This window comes from Curcuma longa, chromosome 16 (genome assembly GCF_044706935.1).
Source record: "Curcuma longa cultivar G26 ecotype Majalengka, Jawa Barat chromosome 16, ITB_CL_G26_1.1, whole genome shotgun sequence".
In the NCBI taxonomy this organism is placed as follows: domain Eukaryota; kingdom Viridiplantae; phylum Streptophyta; class Magnoliopsida; order Zingiberales; family Zingiberaceae; genus Curcuma; species Curcuma longa.
Window position 1 is genome coordinate 2,850,296 of NC_133876.1, and position 14,849 is coordinate 2,865,144.

The 14,849-nt window shown below is 36.5% G+C and overlaps 1 protein-coding gene across 1 annotated transcript; it reads right to left on the minus strand.

The window, feature by feature from the left end:
* Window positions 1–13,090: 13,090 nt before the first annotated feature.
* LOC141847109 (F-box protein FBW2-like) lies at window positions 13,091–14,849 on the minus strand. Its single transcript, XM_074735089.1, has 2 exons — window positions 14,512–14,849; window positions 13,091–13,610 (listed from the first exon to the last, which is right to left on the minus strand). Exons 1-2 carry the CDS (start codon window positions 14,847–14,849, stop codon window positions 13,091–13,093), a joined length of 858 nt encoding a protein of 285 aa, XP_074591190.1.

The following is a 14,849-nucleotide window of genomic DNA, read 5'->3' on the forward strand; positions in this document are numbered from 1 at the left end:
GAGGATTAGGTGGGAAGATCTAGTTTGGAGGACTAGGTAAAGAAGTCCTAGTTAGGAGGACTAGGCAAGAAGATTTGACGGATCAAGTGTACCAGATGGAAGTCTAGGCGAGTTTGGAGGAAGTTGTGGAAGTCCTAGGGGTCGATGATCGAGGCTAAGCAAAAGTTCAACAAGTCTAGAAGATTTGGTTGGCACAAGGTAAATCCTGCCGAGTGGAGTGGGTGAGGACGTGCTCCCGGTAAGGGGAATAGTAGGCATTGGTCTGACCTAGAATTTTACTAGAAAACTGAAGTCAAGACCAAACAGTTTAAAAAATTGTTCACTTTCCTACTATTGTATTTTGCACTAACTTGTAATGCAGGAAAGGAGAGGCTGAAATTTTATGTTCCGGGCACCCTTATTTAGATCTAGGCAGGTGTCCAGATTAGTTCCAGGCGATCAGATGTCAGCGAAACAGGCCAACGAGGTAGGTGAGGTGGCAAAGTCTCAGTGGTCAGGACACCTCAGCCTCCAAGCGCCCGGATTTGGATAAGGTGTTGCGGAGTCAAGGTTGATATGGAACCTCCATGTCAGCAAACAGACACCTGAAAAGGGATATAGGCACCTAGAAGTGCCAAGTCAGTAGCGTCGAAAGTGGGTCGACGGACAATGTGGAGGCGTCCGGAAAGACTTCCAAGCACCCAGATCACTCAATAAAAACAGCCTCGAGGGGGAACCCTAGAGGCATCTGATTATGACTTATGACAACCGTCTGCACGAAGAAAGTTCATCTGGAACATTATCGTCATGCCGAGAAGCTGCATCAAAGTCTGTGCATCAATATGATAAGCCCTAAACTAGATGTCACGATAGGGTTTCAAATTAGAATTTGTAAATTTATCGAAAACCCACAACTAATTCAACTAAGTGCAGTAAAGGGGCCTCGAGTCGTATTTTTTCAAGGACTAGTAGAAAATTGTTTTATTCAAGCTTACGTGTCGTATTTTTTTGGGTTTTCTATAAATATGGGGGGTTTTGGTGTTTTGGAACGAAATGTAAATGCAAAACATAAGGAAGTAATGAAATGCAATGGAAACAAAAATCCTACAAATTTATCTTGGTAGAGTACGACAGGACAATTATGATGTTCAAATATTGAACTTTGGATGAGACTTAACTAAGTTATCTCAATTGAATTGAGAACTTAAAGGCATATCCCATACGTTGGGCAAACGAACAAATAGTCTTATTCATCTAACTATATAAGAGTTACATATGATGTAATTGGTACACGTTGCTTACTTAAATTATATGAGTCTTGGGCGATTAGCTAAAGCTAACTCAAAATGAGGTATAATATAGATATTGTCCCACTTGAATGTCATTGTTATTGGGTTTAGAGGTAGTAGTAGTGTGGGTAAACTCCAGTTGCCCATATCCATGACATGCTTCTACCAAGCTTTATAGTTCAGTAGGAGAATCATTTAATTAAAAGTCTAATTAAATGATTTAAATATGATGCTTATTTCTACAATTCTTATTATAGATCACCATGTCATCAAATACATTTAATACTCTCTTTCTACAATCTATTTTTGATAAGGACAAGCTCAATGGAGCTAATTTTCTGGACTAATACAGAAACTTGAGAATTATTCTCAAGCAAGAACGAAAACTATATATCCTAAAGCAATCTATTCCGGAAGCACCTGCTACTACTGCTACTTGTGCTGATAAGGATGCTTATAAGAAGCATCAAGATGATGCATTGGAAGTGTCATGCCTTATGCTTGCCACCATGCACTCTGAGCTTCAGAAGCAACATGAGAACATGGATGCTCACGATATAGTTGAACAACTTAGACAACTATATCAGGAGCAGGCAAGGCATAAGAGATTTGAGATATCTAAAGCTCTAATTCAATGCAAGATGTAAGAAGGAAGACTAGTAGGAACTCATGTACTTAAAATGATTGAGTACGTTGAGAACTTTGAAAGATTGAGATTTTCTTTGGGCTAAGAATTGATCACTGACCTTGTTCTACAATCGTTGCCAAAATGTTATAGTCAATTTGTCATGAACTATAATATGAATGAAATTGACAAGTCATTGCCTAAGATGTTAAGAATATTGAGAACTATTGAACTCAATTTTAAGAAGATTAAGCCTAGTATCATATTAATGGTGAAAAGGGTACAAGCAAACGATAACCCAAAGGTAAGGGTATGACCCAACCCAAAGGCAAACTCAAATCTTATGCATTGAAACCTAAAGGCGGGGTGCCTAAGGAAGGAACTTCCTTCCACTATGGTGGAACCGGACACTAAGGTAGGGAATATTTTAGCCAAGAGTTTCATGACCATTTCATTGAGTTTGGAACCAGACACTAAGGTGCTTTCATATCTCAACTCACTCCACCAAGAGCACCACAGTGGAATGATGTTTCAGAGAGGAGAAATCATACTTTATTAGATATGGTATGATTAATGATGAGTTAGACAGATCTTTCAACTTCTTTTTAGAGACATGTTCTAGAGATGGCAGCTTTCACACTTAACCGCATTTCGTCTAAAACTATCATAATGACACCATATACGATATAGACTAGGAAGAGTCCCAAGATATCTTTTATGAATATTTGGGGTTGTGAGACTTACGTTCGACATCAAGTCTCAGAGAAATTAGGGCTCAAATTCGATAAGTGTTATTTTGTAGGATATCTCAAGAAAATGAAGGGATATTACTTTTATAAAATACAAGATAAAGTATTTGTTGCTAGAAATGATATTTTTCTAAAAAGATAGTTTATTTATAAAAGAACTAGTGGGAGTAAAGTCAATCTTGAAGAAATTCAAGTACAAATTAGCACTGAGGCCTTGATGAAAATGGAATAGGCACTATAAAATATTGTGGATCATGAATTTATTACACCGTAAGAAATTATGGAGTAACAATCTATTCGAGTAGAACAAGCTTTACGAAGATCTAATAGCGTACGTCATCAACTTGAGAGATATGTTTTTCTTTTGTTTGACCACGATGATGTAATACTTGTTGGTCTCAACGATCTACATCCTATCAAGAAGCTGCAATGAGCTCAGATTTTGAGAAATGGCTAGAGGCCATGAGGTCCGAAATGGAATCCATGTATACTAACCAAGTATAAACTTTGGTTGATCCACTTAAAGGGATCAAATCCATTGGGTGTAAGTGGGTATTTAAGAGAAAGACTAACATAGATGACCATATGCATACTTATAAAGGACGATTGATAGCTAAAGAATTCAAGTAGGTTTATGGTATAGACTATGATGAAATTTTTTCATCAGTTGTGATATTTAAGTCTATTCGGATCATGCTTGTTATTATTGCTTACCATGATTATGAGATCTGACAAATAAATGTCAAAACTACATTTCTAAATGAAAATCTACTCGAGGATGTGCACATGACACAATCTGAGAATTTTGTAGATCCAAAGGATGCTGAAAGATATGTAAGTTGTAAAGATCCATTTATGTATTAAAGCAAGCTTCTGGAAGCTAAAATTTTCAATTCGATGATACAATCAAAGTTTTAAGTTTTATTAAGAATGAAGATGAACCTTGTGTCTACAAAAGGGTTAGTGGAAGCACAATCATCTTTCTCATCCTATATGTAGATGTCATACTTCTCATTGAAAATAATATCCCTATACTGCAGTCTGTAAAGACATGGCTTAGGAATTATTTCTCAATGAAAGACTTAGGTGAAACAACCTATATTTTAAGCATTAAGATCTATATAGATAGAGTTAACAGATTTCTTGACCTAAGTCAGAGTATATATATTGACAAGGTGCTTAATTATTTTGCCATGTAGAATTTTTAAAAGGGATTCCTATCGATGTCACATGGTGAGAGCCTTTCAATGCTCCTCTTCTAAGGAAGAAAGGGACCGCATGGATTTGATTCTTTATACATTTGCTATAGGGTCGATCATGTACATTATGCTTTGTACTCGCCCTAATATCTCGTATGCATTAAGCATGACGAGCAGATACCAATCAGATCTAAGTGAAGGTCATTGGACAACAATCAAGAATATTCTTAAGTACTTGAGAAGAACGAAAGATTATTTATTGATATTTAGAGCTGATGAGGAGTTTGTTGTAAAGGGTTACAGTGATGCAAGCTTCCAAACTAACAAGCATGATTCTAGATCATAATCAGGATATGTATTTTACTTAAATGGTGGTGTTGTAAGTTGAAAGAGTTCAAAGCAAGACACAGTTGTTGGTTTTACTACAAAAGCCGATTATCAAAAGAGGCTATTTAGATCAGAAAATTTATTACAAAGCTTGGTGTAGTTCCTATCATAGCGAACCCAATAGATTTCTATTGTGATAATAATGAGTAATTGCGTAGGATAAGGAACCTCGCTCTCATCAGCGATCCAAACACATATTATGGTGATTCCATCTCATTCGAGAGATCATCGATAGAGGAGATGTGAGGATATGTAGAGTATTGACTGATGCTAATATTGTACATCATTTGACCAAGACTTTGGCACAGACGAAATATGATGGTTACACTAGGTCACTGGGTATTGATATTTTAATGACTGATACTAATGCTAGTGGAAAATTGTTAGTGTTAACCCTTAGAGTCAATTATGAGATGACTGACAAGGAAATTTTTGTATTATATTTCATTAATATATAAAAGACAAAATTTATGGTTATTATATTTACTTCAGATTTGTGTCAGATGAATAATTATAATAATGTCCTAAGGTAGTATATTTTAGTTTACAACATATCAATTGGTTGAATTGATAGTGGAAGATTGTAAATATATATAGAATACTACTCTTAACTATTTCTAGTCAAACTTTAATATACAAGGACAATATCAATGTGTTGAGACTAACATATAGGTCAACTGATGACTTAATCTCATAAGTCATGAATATAAGATATCAAGTTAACAATTTGGTATATATTAGAAAATATGTATTAAATTGATCCACCATAAGAATGTTTCATGGATCATTATATGAGTATCATAAACATTTTTATGGTGATTATTAGTATAAATAGTTTTTAGACCTGAAGTCATTACGGTTCCTTACATAAGGAGTTGTGTACTTTAGTATCGACAAACGTCACCCATAATAAGGTGGTTTATAAAGTCGATTACTAAGTATGCAATAAGTTATGCGGAGGGATATGAGTGATGTAGATGAGATCTATCCCTTCCATATGACGGAAGTAATATTTATGAGCTCCTTGATTAAGTAAGACTACTAAAATGAATGATTATGCTCAAATAAGTCAATATGAGATATTGAGGTCATTTGATTAAGTGAGTCTACTTGTAGATCAAGAAACATAAAGATTGATAAGAGGATGATACTGTCTATGCTTCATGGATTTATCCCTCATATCAAGGATAGAAGGATCAAGTTATACAAGATAATAGACACAGAAAGGTTAGGTCAGATTTTGACATTTTCATCACTTGGGTAGTAATGATGCATTGCTAGATGTCACTCATTACTTATGTTGATGCAGTTTTGTCCTGATTGTTGTTTTGATGTTGACAACGATTTAAGTTCATATTCAGATTGCTCGTTCTTCGAATTAGGTCAGAGAGGGCTCGGTAGCTCGTTCCCTAGACCGGATAGGATTGGAGAGGGCTCGGTAGCTCGTTCTCCGGATTAGGTCAGAGAGGGCTCGGTAGCTCGTTCTTTGGACCGGATAGGATTGGAGAGGGCTCGGTAGCTTGTTCTCCGGATTAGGTCAGAGAGGGCTCGGTAGCTCGTTCTCTGGACCGATTTGAGTCAGAGAGGGCTCGGTAGCTCGTTCTCTGGATCGGATGGAGTCGGAGAGGGCTCGGTAGCTCGTTCTCCTGACTGGGTCAGAGAGGGCTCGGTAGCTCGTTCTCTGTACCGGACTATGGTCTGAGAAGGCTTGATAGCCTGTCCTCGGACCGGATCAGTATCAGAGGAGGCTTGGTAGCCTGTTCGTGATTACGTGATCCAGCGCGGTTGGCTCGGGTGAGACTCAAGTCAACCTTGATCGAGTTAAGTCTGTTTCAATCGATCAGTGAATCGATTAAACCAAGGCTGAGTGAGTTAATCGATCACCTGATCGATTACAGACCTTTAATCGATCTGGTGATCGATTACAGATCGTTCTGTGAGCCTGTGTTAATATGTTAATCGATCTTCTGATCGATTACCGAACTCACTGTGAAAACTCGGAAAACACACAGAACGTCGCGTAATCGATTAGTCAATCGATTACGACACAGTTTAATCGATCTGGTGATCGATTAAACGCTTCGGTGGGAAATGAGATTAGCGTATGGTGATCGATCAACTGATCGATTACCATGCTTTAATCGATCAGTTGATCGATTAAGAGCATGGGTAATCGATTGTTCGATCGATTAAGAAACTTCTGATCGTGTACTGTCTCTGCTTTATCTCTGCTGTCTGAGCTGATTTCTCTGTCATTGCTTCGCTAATCTACTCTGATGTTTGCAGGTGAAGTTTGAATTTGATGAAGAGAAAGGAGAGTCAATGGGTTGCTTTCCTTGTGCTCAGTTTTGTCATTGTATGATAACGTATTGCTTTCAGGTAAAAGACAAGATAACGACGCTCTGAGCTGCACCGAGGATGATCAGGTGATCAGTGCAGTGGACTCAGAGGACGTTGGCTAAAAGGAAGAGAGGAAGAAGAGGAGAGGTATCGCTCATTCCGAAAACCCTAACGAAGTGTTGGTGCTGTGCTTGCGATCGAAGTGCCCTCTGCTTCCTCGAGCTCACGACTCCCTTCTGAAGCTCTTGACCTGAGGTGGTGCAAGTGGTGGTGACTTGCTCTCGGGAAGAAGCTCTGCTCTTTGGTTCCATTGGTTGAGGCTGTGTTGTAAGTTGTATCTGGTGCCTCAATCTTTGTTCTCCTTGTACAATCTCTGTGCTTAACCTTTTATCCTTGAGATTGGTTGTGGAGAGGTAACTCCACCGAGAAGGAGGTTCTTTTAGCCGGTTTCATTCGGGGTCCGATCTACCGAAGATCAAGGGATCGTCCACCTTATGGACACGCCGAGGAGTAGGGGCAAGTTATCCCCAAACCTCGTACATCTTGTGTTTCCCTTGATTTCTTTTTGTTTCCGCTGCGTACTAATCCTTTTTGTAGGAGAAAAACGATCGATTCTCGAAAAGAAGGCTATTCACCCCCCTCTAGCCATCTCCAAGTTCCAACAACTTATATATCTAAAATGTTATTTTAGCGATATTGCTAACGTTACGAGAACCTATTAGGTCACACACAAAGAACATGTAAATTTGGAGATGAATTTATTTTAATTTGACTAAAATATGATGAACCTTGAGATTATAGGGTGAAGTCTAATCCGAATTAGACTCATTGAGTTAAATTCTGTTAGATCAGTGCCTAAGGTTGTCCCAACTAGGATGCTTCCTCACTGTTTTTCAATAGAAGTAGTAATACAAAATATTTTTCTTTGATTGACTAAATACGCTGGTCTAGTCGACTACACATTTCGATCACATTTGCTTGAAATTTATTCCTCTAAGACTTCGCATTACTTAAGGTTCACTCCCTTAAAATTTTTTTCTTACTTGGAGTTTACTCCTCCAAGACTTCTTATTACTTAAGGTTTTTCTCTTGCTAAGCATCCGATCACTGTTGGATTTCTATATCTGTAATTTAAAATTTTATGTTTTACTAAATATGCAGCGGAAGCATAATAAATATTTTATTACTAACTATGCATAAAACCCATTCAAGGAAACACACTCACGCATACATAATCATAGCTAATACATAAATTAGTTTATACTTTTTGGATGACGTGGAGTGGAAATGACATCAACTAGCAAAGTTGCCTCTACTCGTATCCATGCTGAGATTTCCTCGAGATGACTTCTCTAAGTTCTGTGTCATGTTTTCTCTTTGATAGTAGTTAAAGGAAGGAGACAAACGATTTGAGAGAGGACCTACGGATGATTCTGTATCCGGTGATTTAAAGCAATCCAACAATACGAATCAGATTGAACGGAGATGATTACACCACCATTCGAAGGTCGTATGGTTCACTATCAAGAAAGGGTAGCAAACCTATATGGCGCGGCTGTTCTAATGAAAACAATTGCCCCAAAATTAAAACCAAATCAAAAGGAAGAAGCGATGCCTTTTGGTGGAGAAACAACCGTTGCTTCTCCTTGTGTTCCTTGCTTCCATCGCCGATTGTAGCTTCTTTTGGCTCTGAGATGACCAACCCTTGGGAGGAATTGATCTTAGGGAAGATCTTCTAACTAGTTGTGAGCTTGGAACGAGTCCTTTGGCCGTTGGCAACAAGCACCCACCAAGAAGTGGGCGATGACTACAAACAAGGGAGGCTTGTGTTAGGCGGCTAGGGGAGGAAGAGAAGGGGGCTAATTTAAACCTAACAATTAGGTTTTAATCTTGTGTAAATAACTCTTCATAAGATTTATATTTATAGATCTCTAATGGATTTAGTTCACTAACCAAAAACTCTAATCCATTAATCTAAAGTCCAAATCGCTAAACTTAAGTTTAGTTCACAACCAAACCATATTGGTTTAGAATCAAACCACTTTTAATTTAAATCAAATTAATTTGGTTTATAATTCAATCAAAGAGGGTCCACATTTTCTTCAAAAAATGTGGCTTATACGCACTTTCTTTCTGAAAAAATATCTTCTATATTTGTTTTTCGTCCGATCCAATCAGACTCAATATCTCTCGATTTGAGAATCCAATTCTCAAATTCATTTTATATCTCTTGGAGAAACTCATAGTGAGTGTGACCTTATAAGTTTCTGATTTATGTTGACCACCCATAATTAACCATTAATTATAAAAAAATCATGAGTAACACTTTGTAGTACAATATGACTCCCAATTAATCAGAAAATTATAGTTGATTCCAGAACCACTTCTGAATCTTTCAACAGCTACAGTTGTATGTGCATCTATTCCTTTCATCATCTTATACTTGCATAGTTCAGGATATGATCTATGTGTCAGTCCCCACTAGGCTGACTACGTCATACCTAGCCCAAGCTGTAGTTTCTTATCTTGTAGATTCAAGTTACTCAAAAATAATTATTCAAGATGACCATCCTCTTGACATGTTTCTATTTGGCCAAAGATTTATGAGTAACAATCCTGACAAGTGGCTATAGGATATATATTTTCTAATTAAAGGAGTGGTGAATTCTCTATTGACTAGTCAATCACCTTCGGACACTTCGACTTATACCCAATCATTCCGGGTCCACACCTCTGTAGAGACGTTTGCTTAAGATGTCAAAACATAAGTTTCCATAATCAAGATGACTTGAATATCTTAAGTCGAAGGAAACTTACACTCGAGTTATAATGATATCTTTATAGATATTCATAGAACCACATGAAGTCTCATGGTAGGTCACTTCCGATAAACTAGTTATTCTTAACCAACATCCATATATTAACTCTCAATATCTCAATGTTTCTAGCCAATTAGGATTGGTTGTTCGATAAAATCAAGGAGTCTAACATATGCTAGTCTCATAGAATCGATGATGTCTAGTCTTATCATTTCATAGACTAATTAAGAAATATTTTAATATATACATAATTACATATGTAGAGATATTCACTAATTGTGATCCAATCCTAATTTCTCTCATGCTATGCATTATATTATGAACCTCATTAATTGAGTTTAAGACCAAATCAAACACATAGAGAATGTAAACTCAAATAATAATTTTATTTATTTAATAAATAATATATTATCTAAGGTGATTGCCTTAGACCACCTCTCAAATATAGCATGCTCTCACTTGGCCTAATGTCAATCGCCATGGTATCCAATACCATGAGATTCTACATGACTCTTAAACATACTTTAAGGCAGAGACTTCGTCAAGAGATCTACTAGATTCCTTTCGGTGAGAATTTTCTCAATTTATATTTTTTTTCTACCAATGATCTCCTTGATTAAGTGATAATGGAGGAGCACATGTTTGGATTGTTGATGAGACCTTGGTTCCTTAGTCTGAGTAATAGCACCATTATTGTCGCAGTAAACTAGTATTTCTTTAATAATACTTGAAACCACATTAAGTTTAGTGATGAACTTCTTGATTTAAATCGCTTCCTTTGCTTCTTCATTAGCTGCAATTCCGCCTCAGTGGTAAAATCAACAATGATTTCTTGTTTAGAACTCTTCCAACTTATTGCACCTCCATTTAGGGTGAATACGTATTCAGACTAGAACTTAAAATCATCCTTATTTGTTTGGACATTGACATCAGTATATCCACGTACAATTATATCACCCTTTCCATATACTAAGAACAAATTCTTAATTCTTTTTTACTTAAGGATTGCCTTAACAGTCACCTAATGATCCATGCCCGGATCCGACTAGTATTTGCTCGTGAGACTCAGAGTGTATGATACATCAGCCTTGTATATAACATAACATACATGATTGATCCTGTAGCTGATGTATATGAGATCTTCCTCATGTGAATCCTCTCGTCTTATATGTGTGGACACATAGACTTCGAAAGGTGTATCCCATGCCTCATGGAAATGAAACCTTTATTAGATTCTTCCATGCTAAATCGTTTAAAGCATTTTATCGATGTAGTAGACTGCGAAAGACCAAGTAATTTTTTTGATTTATCTCTATAGATTTTAATCCCAAGGATATAAGTTGATTCTCTATGTTTTTCATGGAGAATATTTTTGACAACCAACCTTTAACAGACTGTAGAACAGATACATCATTTTCCTATGAGCAATATGTCATCAACATCTAATACTAGGAATACGACCACACTCTCACTAACCTTCATATACACATAGGGTTCATCTGGATTTTATAAAATATTAAACTCTTTAATTACCTCATCAAAATGGATATTCCAATTTAAACTTATTTAACTATTAACAATGATTATCTTTTTTAATTTTATATCTTAATATGAATTTATTTTTAAATAAGATGAAATGATTATCAAAGTTGCACATGCGCTTCAGTCTGATACAAAGGGAGGTGAGATGCAAACTCTATCTATTGATCGATTAGGTAAATGATTTATTATGATGTGGTCGGTGAAAGAAAAAAAAAGCTTCACCCTTTACGATCTTTGGTCCCAAGTAAGAGTCGTTTATAATCGTGTGATGACCCTAGGGCCAGGGGTTGTCCAAGCGAATCATCTACTAGGGTAGAAGTCTTAGAGCAAGAAAATTGAACATTAAAGAACCGACTCTTTATAGTAAGAATTTCAAGAGTCTCCAAGTGAGATATAAGAAAATTGGGCGGGAAATGCGAAAATTCATGGCTTGCATGAGTCAAAGTCATTTGGACAGGATCCTCAAGACTCTGATCAGTAGTTGCATGAGAGGTATGTTAGCATTTTTAATTTTTTTTTATTTATCACTTGTGAACATACAAATTAAATTTATTAATTTTCATAATAGATATATATCTAATTTATTATATTTTTAGGACATTTAGATACGTCATCAATAGATATCCAAACTAGCATTCAGGTGTGTAAAATTATTATCTTATTTATCTTATTTTATTATAGTGTAGAATAAATTTAAATTAAATTTGTTAGTCATAATTGTAATGATGTAGTTTATATATATTTTTTTAATAACCTATCTTATTATATTTTTTACTACTAATTAGATATTTGTAGTTTTGGAATGTATTCATATTTTGTTATTTTTGTAGTTCAATTTGAGATATTCATTGTGTTGGATATTTATTGAATTGAATTTGATATATTGGGATTAAGTTTGAAAAATTATTGGATTGATTTTATATGTTGAGATGTATTATTTTTAATGCATGTTATTTTGTTTGTGTAGATGTGGATTTGTGAATAAGTCGTAGATCTGTGAATTGTATCATTTGTGTTTGTGTTTGTATGGATGTGTGAGTTGTAAATTGTATCATTTATGTTTGTGTGGATGTAAATATATGAATGTGTGAGTTGTAGATTATGTGAATTGTATCGTGTTTGTGTAAATATGTAGGATGTGAATATATAGATGTGTGAGTTGTAGATTGTGATTGTATTATGAAAATCATTGTTTGTGATAGTATATCATTGTATATGTAAATATAAATAGGGGAAATATGAAAATGAGAAGGTGCTGTCAAAATTGTAAAGGAATTTAGTAAGCGACGGAATTTTAATTCTGTTGCTACTATTAGAGACAGAATTAAAAGTTTGTCGCTAGATCTGAGACGGAATAGCACATTCCATTTACGATCATAGCGATGGAATTTTTATTTTTGTCGCTGATTAACGACATCTAAAGTTCAACTTACTAAAGTTAGTGACGGATGTTTACGTCCGTCGTTAAAGTTAGCGATGAATAATTAGATCCGTCGCTAAATATTAACGATGGATATTTAAATATTAATCGTTAAATGACGTTAGCGCGGTGGAACATATATTCCGTTGCTAAATGACGTCAACGATTGATTATTTACCGATGAGAAATATCAATCGCTAATCAATCGTTGTTGATTAATAGCGACCGATTAGCAATAGAAAATTCTGTCGCTAATCGGAATATTCTTGTAGGTCTAAGGTTAGGAAGATGTTTTTAAATAGAATCCTGTCCAATTCTAATTAAATTCCACGGGATATTACCATTAACCTCAACTAATTATCGAATATCACAGGACATAAATCTCATATAAAAAAAATCAAGTTATTAAAGTTTGTCCATCCAGCAACATAAATCTACAACGGAAACACTTCAGAATATCAGTTGCTAAATTTCAAACGGGAATGAGTTCTTCATCCATATTTCCTAAAGTGAACGAACATGTAGCCACTGCGTTATGTAGCACGCACATGCGGATATATGCTAGCTGTCTATTCTTTTCTCTCTCTCTTTTTTTTTTTTTTTGAGTGGCATAATAAACTATATAAGGAGTTTACACCACTTTTGTTAGCTGAAATAAGAATAAAGTGACATTGACTTAAACATAGTGTAGAAAGATCACAAACATTAAAGAGCAAGATTAGAGCCCAACAAGTTGCTACTTCATGCTTCATCTTCTTGATCACTACTAGAGATATCTGTTGGAGAATCAGTAGAGATATCTGGCGTCTTATATTGTGTATATACGAAGCCAAATTTGAGTTTCCGACACATTAACTGAATGTTGCCTGTGATTTCAACATTCTGACAACCTTCTATATTAAGAAAAGTAAGCGCGGTGCAGTTCGTCAAGATCGCCACCAACCCATTATTGGTGAACTTCCCATATGAAAGGTCAAGCTCTTGAAGTCCAACCATATTGTTAGCTATGGCCATGGCTTCCCCTTCGTCCACCATGATAGCTAAACCGTTCTGTGGGGTTATGCTAGGTGGTAGCATTCTTCTCATCAATATAACTAAATTCTTGCAGTTCTTTCCGAGTACTTCGATGCCTTCGGAAGTGATGTTGGCACAGTAGCTAATGTCCAGAACAGTGAGATTAGAGAGTAAATTTGCATGCTCCTTTACCATTTTGTCAGTCACAAAACTCGCTGGCATTTTAAGCACGCTAAGCAATCTGCAACTGAAAAAATACAAAAAAATTATATATGCAGAAATACGGCTAAACCAACCAATCTATACTCTAATCAGAGAGATGATATATAGCAAGTTAAAACAAAACACATTCTTATAGGGAGATAGACTTTATATCAGTCTATGAAATCTCTAATTCTATATTTATGTTCTTCCTCAGCTCCCAATTATGTCCTTACGTTTCTTAATCCTAAAATAAATGGATAAATCACAGCAATAATTGCACACACATAATTCAGGTCAAACTCAGTTCAACTTGCTACCGATGAGAAGTGAACAAATTTCATGCATGTAATAATTACCTACATGTTCAATCAGAAGGTTGTGAATTTTGTATTTATATCCCTATTTATCATGATAAGTCTTCTAATTGACACCTCTAGCTGTTTTTGGAGATGGAAAGTAGTACTCCTCGCAAGCAACTGCAAAGTTAACTAAACATATTGGGAAAAAAAATTAAATGCAAACTCAACTCTTATTTCGAAGGAGACAACGTACGAAAGGAGAGAACCAACGTAAAGTCAGTACGATAGAGTATGAAACCAAGAGGAAAAGAAAGAAAAGCCATGAATCTTTGACGAGGAACAACTATGAATCGGACACAGAAATTAAGTAACACAAGCGGAAGCATAGATTGTAAAACGAAGCTAATGAGATAAATGCCCTGAAATCACACTCCACATGCATGAAAAAACGAGCGACTCTAAAGTGCGTATGTTTAGAACATCAAAATTAGAATGCATAATGGACTCTCCGTGGGTATAAGAAGCACTGGTGCATCAGGGAAACATCGATCGATCGATCGTAAAGACAGAAGAGTCACATGCTATGGAACAGAGATCCAGGAAAGATATCTAGCGAGACGTTAGCAAGGTGGGTTAGGTAAATACAGCGATGCGGTGTGGGCGAATCCGGAGTCTCCAAGGTAGTTGACGGAGAGGTGGCGGACGGTGCCCCTGCTGCGGTCCACGAGGTGGCGAACGACGATATCAATTACATCGGTGCGCTCGACGCGGAGGGACCAGTTTTTCAAGTTGACGACGGACCAGCTGTATGGCTCCGCGAGTACGTCTCGCCAAGAGCGGCACACGAACGACATCGTCCTCGCCAGCAAGTCGGCCGGCATCAGTGAAAATATGAGCACAAGCAGTTCCGGCGTCAGCTCCGCCCATCTACTCTTACCCTTTACGTCTCCGCCGCCGAGCGCTTCTCGGGGTCGCTTCTCCAT